Source organism: Trichechus manatus, unplaced genomic scaffold, assembly GCF_000243295.1.
Source record: "Trichechus manatus latirostris isolate Lorelei unplaced genomic scaffold, TriManLat1.0 scaffold00022, whole genome shotgun sequence".
Lineage (NCBI taxonomy): Eukaryota > Metazoa > Chordata > Mammalia > Sirenia > Trichechidae > Trichechus > Trichechus manatus.
The window spans coordinates 17073435-17093702 of NW_004443958.1; the positions used below are offsets into that span (position 1 = coordinate 17073435).

The 20268-nt window shown below is 41.7% G+C and overlaps 1 protein-coding gene across 1 annotated transcript in view; it reads left to right on the forward strand.

Annotated features, from left to right (window-relative positions):
* The first annotated feature begins 12214 nt into the window (after positions 1-12214).
* Positions 12215-20268, forward strand: part of GSDMC (gasdermin C) — a 29341-nt gene continuing 21287 nt past the window's right edge. Inside the window, 3 exon segments of the mRNA XM_004373034.2 lie at positions 12215-12499; positions 13343-13537; positions 15789-15957. Of these exon segments, the coding sequence (XP_004373091.1) occupies positions 12285-12499; positions 13343-13537; positions 15789-15957 (579 nt within the window). The 5' untranslated portion in view covers positions 12215-12284.

Genomic DNA, 20268 nt, shown 5'->3' on the forward strand with positions numbered 1-20268 from the left:
CAGAACCATTTGTTAAAAAGATTGTCTTTTCTCTCATTTAATGCACTTTGGTCCTGAAGGGGAAACAGGTTTTATGAGGCCGAATATGGGGACCCTCATATGGTCTGCTAGTTCACTACACTTTGCATTCTTATGTAAGCCCCTGGCATGCAGCCACTATTGTCTACCACCCCTATAAAACCTCTGCCCTGCCACTGTGGGGTGCAGAGCTCTGCTTAGGTCATGCTGCCACCCAGGACCTGCCTCATATGTGAAGTCTCCCTAATAAACTTCTTTGCTGCCACCCTGGAGTTGCCCACCTCTCTCTTTGGTCTCTTGGCACCCTCCATTTGTGGAGGCAAATTTCAGGTTACTAGTCCATGCCTGGACAATTGGTGAGCCAGCTAGGAGACCGAGAAAATGACGAGTGGGAGTGAGGCATCTACAGGGGAAATTCTGGGCTGACCAGTGACCTCCATGTGGGGATGTCTGGCCCAGATGCCTTGCTGCAGTGGAAATCCCAGACTGGCCAGAGTACAGGGACGCCCAGAAAGCACCAAGCAGCATAGCCCAGTTGTGGACAGACACGCACCTTTGTAAGTGTGAAAAAGAAGCTAGGAGAGCAGTAGCAGCTGTGGGATGGCTGCCGTTCCACGCTGTCCGGCAGGCCACCGAAGCCCAGCTAGCTGCTGAAGCACACATAAGAACTTTGCAGAAAGAGCAACAGCTGGAAAGGGATGTGCAGCAGTCGTATGAGGGCACGACTGATGTATTGAACAGCCAAGTCTGCAAGCAGGATGAGCAACAAGAAACACTTGCCTGCAGGTGTGTAAAGATGAGAGATTCAGCAGCTACTGGAACAATACCCTAGCCATTGCTCAAAACCCTCCAACAATGGGACTGGAGATAGTTGGAGAGATTTAGCAGGCCCCCAGCACGAAGCAAGAGCAACACCTAGCGCAAAGCAAGAGTAAAAACAGTAGTGAAAAAAAGGAGTAAATAGCCCTTTAAGATAGCTTTGTTGAGTGGCCTTGAAGAGACCTTACAGGCCCTCTCTGGAATTCTCTGACAACTGCCCCTGCCAAGATAATCAACATAGTCACAGCTGCAATAGTAAGGGGAAAACTAAAACAGGAAGGTCTGTCTCCAGGTTACCAGGCAACTGGGCTGAACCTACGCTTGCACTTGATATGGTGGAGGCGCGGCTCCATAAATGACAGCGAGCTCTGCCAACTTTGCCCAGATCTTCCAACTTTCAGAAATTAAGACCAAGGAGTAAGCGTAGGTCCCTCTGGCACAAGGGAGGACCAAAAAGCCTTGTTACAAGTAAAGCTCAGTGAAGAAAACTTCTGAGCCTGAGGTCACCATCACTGAGACCCTTGCCCAAGCCTGACTATGGATAGCTCCCCTCGAGGCCCCTGCAAACCCCTATTATATGTATTGATGATGTTGATGTGTTAATGTACACCTTTGTAAACTTTTGCCTCCAAGCCCTGATGAGAACTGCTGCAGTTAGGGCCATTTTTTAATGGGGCACATGGAAACTGAGACATGGGAATATAGATAATAGCTTGGCCATTCAATCTTGTCACTGACAACCCTCAGACTGACATATAAAGCAAGACTCTTTGAGGATGAGACGTCTGGGGAAAAGAAAAATTCAGTTCTGCTCCTGATAAGCTTTTGTGTGGATGGTCACCAGAAAGGCTCCAGTGCTGAGAGAGGAAAACAACCAACGGGCAGACCGCTCTTGCCAACTGACTGCAGAGGCTGAAGCATCCTCTGCTCCAGATCAAAGAGATGTGCAGCTGACCACCTCCAGGATTTAAGAGAGGATGGCCCATGGAGATTCACACACCATCCTAGACTGAGCCTACACGCATGGACTGCCACTATCATCAGAAAACGCCGGACAGCAGAGAAAAGCTGACCTGCCTATGAGATCCTGGCCAAGGCTAAAACTTGCCCAGGGACAGATTCCCGAGCCAACAGGCAAGGGCATTCTCAGCAGATAAATCATATCAAGGCCTCTTATCCTATACAGAGGCCTCCACTGGATCTTGAATGGACTCTTCATGCGTACATCACCCCCAAGCCATAGGGGAAACTGAGCACTTCAACAGACAGGCTTAAACGGCTGATGGGGAGGGGGCAGGACAACCCCAGCCTGAACCATACATCTCAGGCAAGTAGTCTAGGGTCTCAATGCAGCAGTTCCCTGCAAGGGCACTTCTCACTTGTGCTGTATATTTGATCGAACTGTCTATTCTAAATTATGTATTTCATTTGTATACAACTGTTTCTGACAAAAGATCTGGGTTCCCACAGAGGTCACTGCCTCAAGACTAGGACAGGCAGCCCGGGTGTCTATACCCGGCAACACTCAAATCCCATGGGAGATTGGGGAGGGGAGGGGGGGAGTTGTTAATGTTGTCTCTTTTTCTTCCCAGATTATCTCATAAAGATGGACAGGCCCCTCATCCATGAGCCCTAATGAGACAGGCTTTTGCTAGAGCTACCAGTCATACCAGCTGTTGGCTCTGTCAACATCTGAACCGAGACGACAAGTCATCTCCTACATTGTTCCAGCTGATTTGCCAACAAGGAGGACACCTTGTGGGCCAACAAAATGTGTAACCTGGTGTACTGAAGAGATCATGTGGTAAATGAATATGGTCAAAAGTTGCCTGTGGGGAGCGTTCCAACTTTAGAAGGAAATTTCTCTCTGTGTGTTAAAAATGTAAACGGCATGGGACGAGATGGCTTGACTCTGAGAACGGTACTTTTAAAACTGAGTTTGACATTACTCTGGACATAGAGAACTTACAGAATATGACCGGGTGATCCAATGTAATTGACGGACTACACTAAGTCTGAATTAGCCTGGTTTGGCAATGGTAACACCTTGTTCAACTGTGCTGAGAAAGGGAGCTTTTGTATTACAATGTACTGAGATGTGTACTATTCAGATAATGTGCCATGGTGGGAGAAATATGCTGTTTTTACATAAAAGAATCAGGACATGTTATACATACATAGGAATGGGCAGATGCAGCCTTTTGATCTATTCCGTTGGCTTAGATTAAGCCACAACTGGGATGGCTGGTTGGGATCTCTTCTCCAAGCAGGCCTGATCAACTTGCTGAGAACAGTCCTACTAGTAACACTGATTACTAAATGCTGCCTCAAATGATGCACACATATAACATCTACCAGAGTTATGCACCAAACCACGGACATGCAGCTCAACGTCCAAAATGGGTGATGGGCATACCAGGACTTGGTACTGCTTTGCTTCTTTTTCTGGCACCCCAATGGGAGTTAGGGGGTGGACTGCTGGGGAGAATGGTTTGCCTCTACGCCTCCCATCCAGGCTGCCTAAGTAAAGGCCCTGGGTCAAGAACATTCTCTGATAAGGAGGCTGGGGACTGGGTCGCTCTCTCCCAGTCCCTTCTCCTTATCAGAGAAGCCTTCCCTGTTCTGGAGACACAGTAACTTTTTCTGTCTCTTGCACATGCGTGGGCACCACACAGCACCTGGCCAACCCCACTTGTATATCTGTTCTTGGCAGGGAGGGGACAGGGTCTCTCGTACTGCAGCATAAGGTGGGGAGCTTGCCAGATTTTAAGAGCTGGCCTCAAGGGGTGGACTGAAGGGGAAACAGGTTTTATGAGGCCAAACATGGGGACCCTCCTATGGTCTGCGTCTGCTAGTTCACTACAGTTTGCATTCTTATGTAAGCCCCTGGCATGGAGCCACTATTGTTTACCACCCCTATAAAACCTATGCCCTCCCACTGTGGGGTGCAGAGCTCTGCTTAGGTCATGCTGCCACCCAGGACTTGTCTCGTATGTAGGTCTCCCTAATAAACTTCTTTACTGCCACCCTGGAGTTGCCCTCTCTTTCTTCGGTCTCTCGGCACCCTCCATTTGTGGAGGCAAATTTCAAGTTACTGCTCCATGCCTGGACAGGCCCTTTATCAAAGATCAGCTGACCATAAGTAGACGGATTTACATCTGGGATCTCGATTCTGTTCCACTGGTCTATGGGTCTGCCGTTGTATCAGTACCAGGCTGTTTTGACCTTCGAGGCTGTACGGTGGGTTCTGAGACCAGGTAGTGTGAGGCCTCCTACTTTGTTCTTTTTCTCCAATAATGTTTTGCGTATCTGGGGCCTCTTTCCATTCTATATAAAGCTGGTGATTAGTTTTTCCATCTGGTTAAAGAATGCTGTTATTACCTGGATAAAGATTGCATTATATCTGTAGATTGCTTTGGTACGATTGACGTTTTCACAATGTTCAGTCTTCCTACCCATAAGCATGATATGTATTTCCACTTATGTAGGTCTCTTCTGGTTACTTGCAATAGTGTTTTGTAGTTTTGTTTGTACAGGTCTTTTCCATCCCTGGTTAGATTTATTCCTAAGTATTTTATCTTTTTAGGGGCTTTGATAAATGGTATTGTTTTCCTGATTTCCTTTTTGAAGTTCTCTTTGTTGGTGTATAGGAATCCAACTGATTTTTGTATGTTGATCTTGTATCCTGCTACTCAACTAAATCTATTAGTTCCAGTAATTTTCTTGTGGAATCTCCGGAGTTCTCTATGTATAAGGTCATATCACCTGCGAATAGAGATAGTTTTACTTCTTCCTTTCCAGTTTGGATGCCCTTTATTTCTTTTTATTATCTTATTGCTCAAGCTAGGATTTCCAGCATAATGTTAAGTAGGAATGGTGATAAAGGGCATCCTTGTCTTGTTCACATTCTCAGAGGGAATGCTTTCAGCCTCTCTCCATTGAGAACGATGTTGGCTGTTGATATCATATACCAAAACCCACTGCTGTAGAGTCGATTCTGACTCATAGCGACCCTACAGGAAAGAGTAGAACTGCCCCATGGAGTCTCCAATGAGTAGCAGGTGGATTCGAACTGCAGACCTTTTGGTTAGCAGCCAAGCTCTTAACCACTGAGCCACCAGAACCCTTGGTTTTGTATAGATGCCCTCTATTATGTTGAGGAATTTCCCTTCTGTTCTTATTTTATTGAGAGTTCTTATCAGGAATGGGTGGTGGACTTTATCAAATGCCTTTTCTGTGTCTATTAAGATGATCATGCTATTCTTTTCTTTTGTTCTATTTATGTGGTGGATTACATTGGCTGATTTTCTAATGTTGAACTATCCTTGCATACCTGGTATGAATCCCACTTGCTCCAGGTATATTATTTTTTTGCTATGATACTGAATTCTATTGGCTAGAATTTTGTTGACAATTTTTACATCTATATTCATGAGAGATATTGGTCTGTAATTTTCTTTTTTTGTGGTATCTTTGCCTGGTTTTGGTATAAGGGTTATGCTGGCTTCATAGAATGAATTCACGAATATTCTTTCCTTTTCTATACTCCAAAATACTTTGAATAGTACTGGTATTAGCTCTTCTCTGAATGTCTGGTAGAATTCTCCAGTGAAGCCATCCAGGCCAGGGCTTTTTTTGTTGTTGGGAGTTTGTTTTATTATTACTTCTTCTATCTCTTCTCTTGTTATGGGTCTGTTCAGGTTTTCTATCTCAGCTTGTGTTAGTTTAGGTAGGTAGTGTGTTTCTAGAAATTCGTCTATTTCCTCTAGGTTCTCAAATTTGTTGAAGTACAATTTTTCATAGCATTCTGTTATAAACCTTTTTTACTTCAGTTGGGTCTGTTACAATGTCCCCCATCTCACTTCTTATTTGGGCTATCTGCTTCCTCTTCTGTTTTTCTTTTGTCAGTTTGGCCAATGGTTTGTCAATTTTGTTGATCTTTTTAAAGAACCAACATTTGGTCTTGATTCTTTCTATTGTTTTTCTGTTCTCTATTTCATTTATTTCTGCTCTAATCTTTATTGTTTCCTTTCTTCTGATGGCTGTGGGCTTCTTGTGCTGTTGTCTATTTGTTCAATTTTGCAGGGCTAACATTTTGATTTTGACCCATTCTTCTTTTTTGATGCGTGCTTTTATTGCTATAAATTGACCTCTGAGCACTGCCTTTGCTGTGTCCCAAAGGTTTTGGTATGATGTGTTTTCATTCTCATTTGATTCTAGGAGTTTTTTGGTTCCCTCTTTGATTTCTTCGATTACCCAGTTGTTTTTAAGCAAGATGTTACTCAGTTTCCATGTATTTGATTTTTTTTCTTTGCTCTTCCTGTTATTGATTTCTGCTTTTATGGCATTGTGATCACAGAGAATGCTTTGTATTATTTCAATGTTTTAGATTTTATTGAGGGTTGCTTTGTGGCCTAAAATGTGGTCTATTCTGGAGACTATTCCTGTGCATTGAAAAAGAATGTATACTTTGATGCTGTCAGGTGGACTGCTGTATATATGTCTATGAAGTCAAGTTGGTTGACTGTGGCTTTTAGATCTTCTATATCTTTGTTTAGTTTCTTTCTAGATGCTCTGTCCTTTACAGAGAGTACTGTGTTGAAGTTGTCTATTATTATAGTGGAACTACTTCTTTTCAATGCTGTTAGTTTGTTTTATGTATTCTGGAGCACTGTCGTTGGGTGCATAGATATTTACTAAGGTTCTGTCTTCTTGGTGGATTGCCCCTTTAATCATTATATAATGTCCTTCCTTGTGTTTTATGCTTGATTTTGCCTTAGTCTATTTAATCTGAGATCAGTATTGCCACTCCTGCCTTTTTTTGGTTACTGTTTGCTTGATGTATTTTTTCCCATCCTTTGATTTTTTAATATATTTATGTCTTTGTTTCTAAGGTGTGCCTCTTGTAGACAGCATATTGATTGGTCATGTTTTTTTAATCTATTCTGAGACTCTGTCTCTTTACAGGCACATTTAAACCATTTACATTCAGTGTGATTATCAATAAGTAAGAGTTTACTGCTGTCGTATTATTGTGCTTTTTTTTTTTTTTTTGGTAGTGCTGATGTTTCCCTTGTTCCTCTTACTTTCCTGTGCTAATTTTTTGTTTGCAGATTTTCTTTTCTTTTATTATTATAGATCTTGTGTTTATTGAGTCTTTATTTTTTCTTCTTTTTTATTCTGATGAGTAGGTTTGTTGACTTTCTTTGTGGTTACATTGAAATTTACCCTTATCTTCCTAAGTTTGAACCAGTCTTTTATTACTTGATATCACCCTGACTTCCTCTCCATTTGAAAGTTCTATACCTACACCATTTATTATTCCCTCTTTCATTGTTTTGACATTGTTGTCCTTTACAGACTGACATCTCTGTTTCTCTGTTTTAAGTCTTTTAGCTTTGTTTTATTATTGAGACTTCTTTACCTAGGTTGGCATCTGGCTGATGCTGTCCTGTGTCCTAGACTCTGGTTGTTGTCTGATGTGATTGGTTCTGTAACCAAAGAACTCCCTTTACTATTTCTTGTAAGTCTGGTTTTGTTTTTGTGAATTCCCTTAATTTCTGTTTATCTTGAAATGTCCAAATTTTGCCATCATATTTGAGAGGGAATTTTGGAGGATATATTATTCTTTAGTTGGCAGTTTCTTTTCTTTCAAGGTTTTATATTATGTTATCCCATTGCCTTCTTGCCTGCATAGCTTCTGACGAGTAATCAGAGTGGAGTCTTTGGTTTCCTCTTTGTAAGTGACTTCTTGTTTTTCTCGAACTGCTCTAAGGATTCTTTGTCTTTGGTTTTGGCAAGTATAATCACGATATGTCTTGGTGACTTTCTTTTGGGGTCCGTCCTATATAGGGTTCATTGAGCTTCTTGGATAGTCAGCTTTTCGTCTTTCATGATATTTGGAAAGTTTTCTGCCAGCAAATCTTCTACAATCTTCTCTGTGTTTTCCATTTTTTCTCCTCCTGTTCTGGAACTCCAATCACATGCAAATTTTTGCTCTTGATTGTGTCCCACATAATTTTTACATTTTCTTCTGTAACAAATATCCACCAGAACCAATTAAATCTGTTGAATCAATTAACAACTTAACTTCGGTTAACTTGTGTTTATATGTTAACCAACCAGGGACCCTCTGCAAGTCTCCAGAGTTTTCTCTCTGTACAGCTCTTTCCTGTCTGGTACTCTCTTCTGCAAACTCTAGCTGCCTTGGCTTCCCTGGACTTCCAGTTCTGTCACTTCAACTCAGGGAGACTGCCAGGCTCTGCATGAGTTCCCCCCTCCTTGCACCATGGCCTAGAAACTCTCTCAGGGTAGTAAGCTAGGGCAATTACAGTACTCACCTTCTTTTCCTCACATATCTCAAAAATCATTGTCATTTGTTGCCTAGTGTCCACTGTCTTGAAAACCATTATTACATATATTCTGTCTCTTTTTTTTTTTTCAGTTGTCTCAAGCAGAAGGAAAAATCCAGTCCCTGTCACTCAATGTTGGCCAGAAGCAAAGGTTTCCTTTCATTTTTGAAAGATGTTTTGCTAAAAGTTGTTCTCAATTCTAGGTTGAGAGTTTGGGTTTGGTTTTTTATCCCCCTTCACATTAAAAAAAATTTGCTCCATTGTATTCTGGTTCGCATTGCAATTAGCAGTAATTTTTATTTTTATTCCCCTGTATACAATGTCTTTCTTTCTGTGGCTGCTTTTAAGATTTTTAAGATGTTCTTTGTGCTTATTCTGCTTGTGATTCATTGAGCTTTTTGGATCTGTGGGTTTACTGTTCTCAATAAATAAGATGAGAAGGACAGATGTCAAAGACCAGGGCCTGAACAGAGTGGGGAGTCTCACAAGAGACCTTTCCCAAATTACTCTGGAACTCCAGAGTGCAATATACTCAGGATAAGAGGAAAACAGAGCTTTAGCAATCTTCTGTTTGACCCTCCCTATGGATTCTCCCCCAGGACTAGAACCTCTGGATTCCATCAATGGACTCCTGTGCATGCCTGTGGCTTCCAGATGGATTGTGCCAATAGAAAGCAGAGGATAAGTGGAGAATGAGTTGGAGATAGTCTTTCCAGCTTCCTCTCCGTGAGATAATCTCAGGCTGGCTGCTCCTCTCAAAGTGGCCCGCTTGCCTTCCAGTTTCTAGTAATATTCCCGTCCCCTCGCCCTAATCTTCTATCCTAGAAGGACTAATGACTGTAGGCGGCATCACAATCCTTTTTTGGTTTCTCTTACCCCTGCACACACCTTTGTAAAGAGCACCTTCGTTCAATTGTTCTCTATTATTCTGTTTGAGCATGCCATTCTATGTCCTGTCCAGACCTTGAATGATACCAGATTCATCGCTGCCCCCACTTTTGTGGTTGCTCTGTGTGTTTCTATAAAGATCTCAAATCCCATTAGGTATACTATGCTTTCAAAGTACATATGAATACACACCCATAATATGAACTCAGAAATAGAAATTTGTCTTTGTGAGGCTGTCTAATATTAACTATAAGCCATTAGAAACCTGTAAGTCATAAGAAAGTTATTTAAAAAATTTCTCAACTTAGGCATAGAAGCATGTGAAGTATGTAAAGAAGGTATAACAACCTTTATGTTAAATTGACTTTGACCTGACGTGTTGTGATAAAAAAAAATAATAACATACTTAATCTTTGTAAACTATCCTCGAGACATAAATCTGAACAACTTCCTTAACCTCTAACCTTGAAGAAAAAATGTGACAATTGAGTAAACTCTAATCCTGGAGAAACGTCCTAACATACTAGTCTTTTACGTCTCACTGGCCCTTATTGCGTGAGACCAAGGTGAGAATTTCACATATAAACCCTGAATTTCTGCTCACTCACTGAGAGAAGGCAGAGGCAAAGGGATCTTTCTCTAGTCTCTTAGTCTCTCTGAAGATCGAGAGCCTGCTCAGACACTGCCCACCGCTGCCAACCTTGGACTCTAGCTACAAGGGACCTCTGCCAAGTTGGAGCCGTGGTTAAGCCTTCCTCCCAAGACTTGTCGTTAAAGGTACAGTCTGAAATCTAAAGATGTGGACTCTAGTCATTTAACTAACATTGTAATTGTTAAGTCTGATTCTCCGGTTCTAAATGAATGTTGTGAGGTTTTACTTGCCCTCCTTGTCATCACCACCTTGCAATAAACTAAACGAGTGTTATGCATGATAAACCTGAGTATCTCTATTAATTTTCTAAAATAAAATCCTACACAACAGTAGTGTGTTAAAAGACTATAAAAAATTGCCAAATGTTTACATTTTACACACAGCACATTTATGACAGGGTATGAGTCACATAAGGCATTCCAGTCACAGTAAACAGAAATCTATCAGTCAAAGACTTGCTCAGCCAGTTCTCTTTGTGGCAAGAAAATGGCACTGCTCCCAAAGATCCCAACTGGCTCTGCACCCAGACAACCTAGCAGAGATAGTAATCGAACTCTACCAGATCTGTTTCATAAACCTTCGGCAGCGAAGGACTTGGCAGCTAAGGTTCTGTGATCTAGAACCCAGCTCCAGACCTGCTCTCCTTGAAGAGAAGAGGGTCCTCAAGTGTTTATTTTTCCAGGAGATTGCATTGGAAATTGAGAGAGGGACCATCTGCCAGGTAGAAAGCAGAGCTGAATCACCTTCATCTGGTCTCTGGAGTGGTCTGTGACAAAATCTGCTCGGCATCAGGAAATCTGAAGATTGGCAGATACCTTACTCCATCGAACTCTTTCTCCACAAAACAATTTCCATGTGGTAAGTTCTAACCAGGGATCAAGGCATGAATAAAAAGAGGAGAAGGTACTATGGTCAGAGACAGAAATATTCAGGATGGGTTTGGAAAATGAATAGAGGAGTTTTTTTTTGTTTTTGTTTTTTTGCATAATTTTACCAAAAAGTAAGGTAGCACTTCCTCCAAAAGTTCTCCTTAATGGTGGAGAATTCCTGATAATACTCACACGCAAGCATGTAAGGCTAATAGGTACATCTTTGTCCAGGTCCAGTCTAAACTCTTCTTTTGAACCATTATTCTCTGTTGTCCACTGACCTCTTCTGTGGCCCACAGCAGACAGATTTAGAATGGTCACATCAGGGCTTTTGAATGAACGGTTGAAAATTCTGTCTTTATTCAACCACTCAATAAATGTACAAAAACTGTCTTCTGTATACCTGGGAAACCCTATTCCTATATGCCCAGAGAGAGCAATTTAAATAGATTGCTATTATCTGATCTGTTCTACAAAATGCCTGCTAAAACTTTCTCCTTCCCAGCTATTAAATATTCATGTTCCTCCTCTCTGACTCTCTCTCTCTCTACCTTCCTACATCTACTCTAAAGGTTTCAATTTCCACCTACATACAGATAACTCAAACTTTTTACATCTCTAGGGAAGTTCTCTTGAGTGTAAGTCTGTATAACTGTTTTAATCTCCTCTTGGATCGCAAATCAACATGTCCAAATATGAATTCATTTTCTTCCTCTTCAAACAGGTCTTCTTTCAGAAAATGGCACCACCATCCACCAAATTAACCAAGTCAGAAACCCAGAAATCACCCTTTATCCCTCCCTCTTCCTCATGCCCCCACAAAAGCCATCACCAACTCCTTCTGATTTTAGAGCATCTCCATTTATCCCCATCTCCCAATTATCATCACAGCATAAGCTGCCATCATCATCTCTCACCTGAACCACTGCTATAAAAGTCCTATAACTAATCTACACTCATCCACTATAGCCCCTTTGCAGACAGGAAGATCTTTCTGTTTCACGAATCTATTTAGGTCACTCCCTTCCTTAGTTATACTCTCTATTGTTTATGACTAGTATCCAGGACTGCAACTGATTTTTTGTATTGATCTTATATCTCACTCCGAGTAAAAGCAAAGTCATTATAAAGACCAACAAGGGCCTATACCCTCTGACCCTCAGTGTCTTCTGAACTCATTCTCTCTACCTCATTTATTCCAGGCTAGTCTTGCTTCACAGCCTTTGTACTTGCTGATTAAATCCTTTTTCTCAAGTTAGATACACGGTTCCCTCCCCATCGGCATTAGTCTTCGTTCAAATGTCACTTCTCAGTGAGGTCTTCACTGTAAAATTGCAAACACCACCATCCCACGACCACTACCCATGTCCGTTTCACACAAACCCAACCTTCTCTCTGGCCCTTCAGCTGATGATGGAATCAAGCCATCCTCGGCCTTTACAGCACCCCTAGGTTGGGGTGAGGGGATTCAGAGGCTTTCCTACTCCAGTCATAAGGAGCAATGAATTTCACAGAATACCAAAATTGAGAGAGTTATAATCTAGTCACTATTCTAAGCTTGGAACGGCAATGACACATACAGATCCCTTCCCTTTAGGAAAAATATCAAAAATGTGTAAGAGATTCCCCATTTTCTTCTCCCTCCCAATTGAAGTTTGTACTCCCCTTCTATCTGCTCCTAGCAACATGACCTCCATGTTTGAGCGTTATGTTAAGAATTTGCTCAAAGAGGTGGGGAGAGAAGATCTAAAGCCCGTCAAAAGTCTGAGCAGTGCCACCAAGTTCCATCAGTTTATTGTGATACAGAAGAAGAAGGGTAACTTTCTCTCATGGTTTTGGAAACAACCTGACATTCCAACTGAATTCTCCCTCATGGACATACTGGAGCCAAGTTCTTCAATCCCAGGTATTGTCATCCAGTGGTAAGGGGGCAAGAAGTACAAAACACAGATGCACAGATAGAGGTAGCATTACAACCAAGAGTCTCTGAAACTCCAGGACAAGCAGATCTCAGGATCAGCCTTCCCTAAAGGCAAGGGGCAAGGAATTAAGATTATCTGAGGATCTACTAACTGTCTGGGCCCAGGCGACATTAGTATGTTTAATACTTACATCAACTTGGTGAAGTAGGGATGTTATCCCCATTTTGCATAAGAGAAATTGAAGATAATAAAATAATTTGTTCAAAGTTGAATTCCTGGCAACTGGTAGAACTAGGATCTAAAGCCATGTCTGTCTGCTCCAAGCATGTTCTGCTCCAGTGTGCTGCCTCCTGGCTGCAGAAGGAGACGCTGTGTCAGCAAAGACGACCCCTTGAGTCTCCTCACCCTAAGAAGATATCATCCCTGTTAATCAACCCCTGTGTGGAATTAAACATTTGGTCTCCTGACTTAATTGATTAGCTTCACCACTGAGACATTTAAATGTGAAGGAGGGATGGGGCAAAATAACCAGAAACTAGTTGTTGTCGCATCTACTCCAACTCATGACAGCCCCAGGTGTGTCAGAGTAGAACTGTGCTCCATAAGGTTTTCAATGGCCAATTTCTTTTTAGAAGTAAATCACCAGGTCTTTCTCATGGGATGCCTCTTGGTGGACTCAAACCTCCAACCTTGGGGTTATCAGCCAGCACGTTAACCATTTGTAACGCCCAGCGACCCCTCGGGCTGAAGCTTCAGTTATTCCATCTCACACACTAGCTGTTCCAAAGTTAATTCTTGGCTAAACCTGTCAACTTTTCTCTCCCCGGAAACTGTCTCAACAGAACCGTTCCTCTTCAATATCGCTGGGGTCCAAAAGCAGAAGGGTGATGTGGATGTGGAGGTGAACATTGGGCTAGAAATGAGCGTGTTGGGGGAAGCTACTGAGTTCCAAGAATCTTCCCTCGAGTTTCAGTTTCTTAGAATCCCACCCCAAACCTGGACAGACCTTCAAAAGAGGTGAGCCCATGAGAAAGGATGGGACCGGTCAGCAGAGCCCCAGGGGATGCTCTCCTTGTGGGCAAAGAGGCATCTAGCAGGCTTTGTGCTGAGGCTAGGAATGAAGATGATGACATCACAGGTTACCCCTGCTCTCCTGGGGCATTCATTTGTTCATTCATTTATTCAACAAATAATCACTAGTTACCTGATAGATATTTATTAAAATAGTAATTGCCCATTACTGTGCTATTATATGCTAGAGATAGCATGATGAACGACACAGATAAAATTCCTGACCAAAAGCAGCTTATATTTAGTGGGGACAGGGGAAAGGCAGGGAGTGAGAAAATAGGCAATTAAAAAATAAATGAATGAATTATTAATTTAAGTGAGAAAAAGACTCTTAAGCCTTGTTTGAATAAAGTATGCATCAGGGCCCTGGAACTTAATTTAGCTCCACACATGTAGAAAAAGAAGGCTCCCCAATGATCCTCTAAAGGCTTAAACAAAAGCAACTCATATGTCCTTATATTTTCAGACAGCAGAGGTGTCAATTTAAGTAGTATTCTTACAAAGGCAATCACTTACTAAGTGAGCAACTAGTCAAAACCCAAAGACTGTTTTAGAGACTAAAAGTTACCTTGACACACATCACACAATTCCTGTACTCCTGGTGTGTTAACCCATTTAACCCACTGCAGTTGATTCTGACTCATAGCAACCCTGTAGGACAGAGTAGAGCTGCCCCATAGTGTTTCCAAGGGCTGTAAATTTTTAAAGAAGCAGACTCCCACGTCTCTTTCCATGGAGCAGTTGGCGGGTTTGAACCACTGACCTGTCGGTTAGCAGCCAAGTGCTTAACCACTGCACCACCAGTGCTCCTTGCTAGTGTCTCATAAGACCCTTATTAGAGCTAACAACTGCAAAGACTGTTTATGGTGCAAAACAGTGTTTGAGTTTCTGTAGCTGCACGGAAAGAGAAAAATTTTTCTCTTAGAGATTTCTTTCAGCATTTAAAGAAGCTGTAATTTCAAGGATAAATTTTATTAGCTACCACCAAAAGAAAAAAAGCATGAAATCAAAACCTTTAATTCAGAAAAGAAGAGGCAGTTAGATCCTTGTAACAAATGAGATGAGAAGGCCTGTAATGTTTCTCAGGTACAAAAGTAATGACAGACTGTGATAGGCACTCTGAAGACAATAAACAGGATGAGGTGAAAGAGAGGCTGGATGGAGGGGTCTACTTAGGTCTCTTGATGGAGCTAGCATTTGAGCTGAGACCTGAAAGGTGAGAAGACACAGTCCAGAGCAGGAGGAAAGGGGTCCAGATGAAGGGCTTAAAGCCCCCGGGGCAGGACACAGCTTGGTGTTTTCAGGGATCAGACAAAGGCCAGCGAGGTGGAAGCTAAGCCTGCCAGGACAAGGGTGATATAAAATGAGGCTTGGGAGATAAGTAGAGGCCAGATGACAGAGGGTCTTGAAGACACAGTAAGGAGCTTGAATTCTACTCCAAGGGCAATGGGAAAACCCAGTACTGGATAGTCAGTAACCTCTTCCCTCAAAAAGCAAGTTCAGTGTGTCTCAGTATTCGACACAGCTGGTATCCAGGGCACTAAGACCAGGGGTTGCTCTGTCTAGAATAAGGGTTGAGGCTTCAAAACTGAAATGGAGTTGAAATTTGCCTTCAGGGCTTCAAACCTCTCACATCTCCCCCTGAACCTATTATCTTCAATTTACCAATCCACCCACCAAGGAGAGTCAATCGATAAAGATCCACCTGTCTTGAAAATCACTAGTCTTGAAAATCATCAAGAATCCTCTCTGCTTCCTCATACTTTATCCATTCTGCTTTACTTCCCATCCTGATTGTGTGAGCTGTGTGGGTTTCCCCAGCTTGGTCAATAGGTTCTCCCAAGGTCTGTTCTCAACCGTCTGAACTGGTCTACTTCTAGCCTTTTCTAGTGAGAGGTCCTAGTGAGGTAAATCCATAAACTACCCATAACAGGACCTCTATCATTTTGGAACATGTAGCAGCCCTTAAAGATATGGTACACATACTCTTCCACCCTATCTATCAGAGAAAATGTTCTGTTGTCACAGGTAACTTAATCTCTTAAGTCAATATCTTCTTACCTATTGAGGACTTAACTGTCAAGGTCTAAATGCACTGTACCCCTTCTAGGTCCTAAGGAGAAGTGTAACCCAGAGCAAGGCAGGAAGGTGTTCCTTTCCCAACTCTGACCCTTCTTCACCTTCTTTATATCCCCAGGGAAACATGGAAGAAAGAGCCAGCGTTTCTGAAGGAGTGCCGCAAGAAAAGGGAGAACCTATACGTGGTGACAGAGATCATGAAACTGACCAAGAGTACTATGCTGAACGAAATGGGTCGTGTGATCGGTGGGGGCAAGTGCTCCATCCCTTGGAATCCATACGTTAAGGTACAGATCTGTCTTGTAGTGGGATGAAGGCATAAAGAACACAGCCAGCCCAGCCAGTCTTGTCTCACTTCCCGGCAGCCTCTAGATCCTAATCAGGACCTCTGTCTGGGAATTAGGGTGGTGTAGAGTAATTATTACCCACTTCTCAGCTGCCGAGAAACTCTTACATACCAAGAAAACCTGACTCCTGATCTGAGAGTATATTCTACTATTTAATTCAATCTAACATCTAATCTAGATAGTTAGTATCATTTATAGTATTTTAATATATGGAATTAAATAGGAAATAAATTTAATTATATGGTATTATATTTTGCATTGCGTAAAGGTGTGGTCTGCTGAAGATATACATGTCCAGTTTTACAGCTGGAAGAAATGAAAAGACCTCTAACACCAAACTTGTGGAAATTCAATGAAAAAAACCAAACCCGTTGCCATCGAGTTGATTCCGACTGATAGTGACCCTATAGGACAGAGAAGAACTGCCCCATAGGGTTTCTAAGCAGTGGCTGGTGGATTCGAACTGCTGACCTTTTGGTTAGCAGCCAAGCTCTTAACCACTGCACCTTCAGGTTAATTTAAACAAATTCACTTACCAAATATTTATTAAGCATCAGTAATATGCCAGGGATATATAAAGATTTTTTGGTTAAAATGTGCTTTTACACAAAAGATATTTCAGGTGCAATTTACCCTCACTTTAGAGTTACAGAAACTAAAAAAAAAATGAGATGTTAGGAAACTTTCCCAAGGTTGGTGAATTAGTACTAGAGAAGGCCCAAGCTCCAACCTCAGCCATTTGATTACAAGTCCAGTGGACAAAGAAGCTTAAAGCAAATAAAACATTATTCCAGACAGAATGGGGGATATTTTGATGCTCAGCTTTGAGTTTCAAACATCTCTGGTTGGTGTACTGTGCCTTTTGAGAAGAGGAGAAGAAAACCCTCTGGGTTGTTTCTCACGGGGGAGCTGCTCAGCTGTGCACACCAGTGTACCGTCCCAGCTGTTCCCAGCCAGGCATGGTTCTAAAGTCAGTTAAACAGTTTGAACATCACCACTGGTTCACGGCTTTTATCAATTTTATTTTGGATCAGTGTGTGTTTATGTACATTAGAGCTTTCCATTCCACTGGTCTACACTGGACTCGCCACAGGTTTTGTCTGATGAGAACAGCATCCTGCTAAATCAGAAGATGGAGCCAATTGCTAACTAGGTTGCCTGAGGACACGCTTCATGTTTCTGAGATATGACTCTCTCATCCATAAAGTTAAAATAATAATCCCTAAATAAAGGTTTATGGTAATATATATTGACTGTCGAGCAGGTCTCCAAAAATACAATAATTACATACTTAATAAGGAATAAAAACCAAAAACCAAACCGTTGCCACCAAGTTGATTCTGACTCATAGCAACCTTATAGGACAGAGTAGAACTGCCCCCATAGTGTTTCCAAGGCTGTAAATCTTTACAGAAGTTTGTTGTCTTTATTCAAAAGTTTGATATTTTCCTCATTGTGGATTTTTTGCCATTAATTTTGATTTTGAAGTATTGCTTGAAAATACGATACATCTTCATTACTGAGTTTTTTGGCACTCCCTTCAATTTTGTGCCCAACATGAGCAGTGCAGTAGCTTCATCCAAACTCCAATCCTGGGATAGGAACTGCAGTTAGGAAAGAGAAGACCTCAAATCAGTAACCTGATGTTACAGCTTAAGAAATAGAAAAAAAAGATCAAACTAAACCCAAAGCTAGCAGAAGGAAGGAAATAATAAATATTAGAGTAGAGTTAAACAAAATAGAGAGAAGAAAAACAATAGAGCAAATCAACAAACCAAAAGATGTTTATTTTTAAAAATCAACAACATTGACAAGCCTTTACCTAGACTGACTAAAAAGAAAAAAGAGAGAGAGAGAGAAGACTTCAATTACTAAAATGAGAATGAAGGTGGGGCCATCACTACTGGTTTTACAGAAATAACAAGGATTATAAGAGAATGCTGTTAAAAATTGTACACCAACATACTGGAAAGCTTAGATGAAATTGACAAGTTCTGAGAAACAAAGACAACATAGGAAGGAAAGAAATACTTCATCATGTAAGAGATAACATTTTGTTTCCATGAAAGAAGAATTCTCTATTCAAAAAAAGACCATTCATAGTGTTGCAGTTACCTAGTGCTGCCCTAACAAAACAATACCACAAGTGGGTGGCTTTAAAGAACAGGAATTTATTTTCTCATAGTTATGGAAGCTAAAAGTTCACATCAGGGTCTAGGTCATGTCAATTCCTTCTGTGGGTCTCTCTCCCAGTTTCTCATCTCTGTTGGCAATTTTTCACATTCCTTTACTTGTAAACAGGTCCTCACTGGGCATTTTCTCCTGCGCATGTGTGTCTGTGTCTATTCTGATTTTTTTATGAGAGACCATTCAGAAGTTACTAGGTTTAGGACCCACCCTACTCTGGAATGACCTCATTAACATATTCAAGAAAACCCTGTTTCCAAACAGAGTCATATTTACAAGTACAGGGGTTAGGACTTCAATGAAAATTTTGGGGGAACATAATTCAATCCATAACATACAGCTCTTAAAAATTAAAAATATATTAGCAGAACTTGTTTAACTTAAATAAAAAATTTAGAAAATAAAATCAAGGAAATTGAGCAAAGTGACTAGAGAAAATGAATAAGAAAATTAGAGTCAGTTCAGGAGATCCAACTTCCGAATAACAGAAGTTCCAAACAGGGAGAACTGAGGTACAATGCAATGGGAAAAATCAACAGGGAAATAAAACAAGAAAGGTTCTGAGATCTGAAGACTGTGATTCCAGAACAAAAAACTGAGGGCATTGCATAATGGGTCAAAATACACCAAACCAAGGAATATAAGTGTGAAATTTCAGGACAGTTGCCTCAAAAAGATCATAAATGTTTCTAAAAAGGGGAGTGGGTGGGAGTCTGAAGAATTTCAGCCTAAAAATCTATGTGCAGTCAAAATATTGATCAGTGTGGGACTTCGGGAAAATGGCGCTCTAGGCAGAAGCACCACGCCATCCCTCCACAGCAAAGATTCGAAAAACTAAGCCCAACAGAGAAAACAGCAATCCTGAAACCCTAAAACATCAAATGAAGAGATAAAGAACTCATCCAAGCACCAAATGGAATGAGAAAACTGACAGAGAATGGAGAGCGAGGAGAGATTCATGCAGAGGTCCCCTATCAGCTAACGCAGCATATATCTGCCATCTTGGACTCCTATCGGAGACCAGCAAACAGGGGGTACAAGAAAGCAGCTTCACAGAGCCTCCAACAGGGACAAAACAACCGGTAATTTGCAATATATGCTTTCCCACCCCCCACCCTTCTTCACGCCCACTCGGCCTCCTCTGCTTCCCGCAGCCACAGTCTCTTGTTCCGGAAGCACTGGCTGCTTGGATTCCACCCACCTGCACTGACCGGCTCCCTGAGTGCCATCTGTTGGCTGCTGGTGTTGCTTTTTTCCGCTTCTTTTGATTTCTTCCTTACCTCTGACCACCTCCCCCTCCTTTTGCTCAAATACCTGGCTCCCTACACCATCTTTGCTTCTTCCTGAGGGGCTGCAGAGCTCTGTTCGAGTGTGGAACTGCTTCCCAGTCTGGGCTGCTGGTGGGATCCCAGGGCTTTTTTTTGTTTGTTTGTTTTGAATTGTTGATTTGTTTTCTTTTCCTTTTCTTGAGTTGGGAGCCCGTTCTGGCCAAGCAGCGCTGCATGGCTTCGGACCTACCCCCTCGGCTTGCACAGACGCGCAGAGGGATCCCTGAGGGCACTTCTTTCTTCAAGGGTTTTTTTTTTTTTTTTCTGTTTTTTGGGGGCTTTTCTTGTTCTTTTTTTTTTTTTTTAATTTGTTTTGTTTTCTTTTCCCTCTTTTTCCCTTTTTGTCTTTCTTCATTACTCAGTTTCTCATCTCTCTATACCTTTCTTCTCTTCCTGTTCCCTGTATACCTGATGCTGAATAACTCTACGCCTTCTAGCTGGCTGTACTGCAACACCTGAGAACAACTTCCCCAGACCTCATAGCTGCACCAGTGGGATCCCTGGGAGCTCTGCTGTTCTTTTTCCTTTCTAATTTTTATTTATTCATTCTTTTCATTTTTTTCATCTTCTTCCCCTTTTTGTTTTCCTCCATTTCATAGTCTCTCATCTCTCCACTCCAACAGCAAGCTCCCCTAGCACTCTTTTTTGTTTGTTTGTATGTTTTTGGCTCCTGTTCCTCTCTCCTCTCTCCCATATCCATCTTAGCTCCACACGTAACAATCTCCCCCCTCCATCC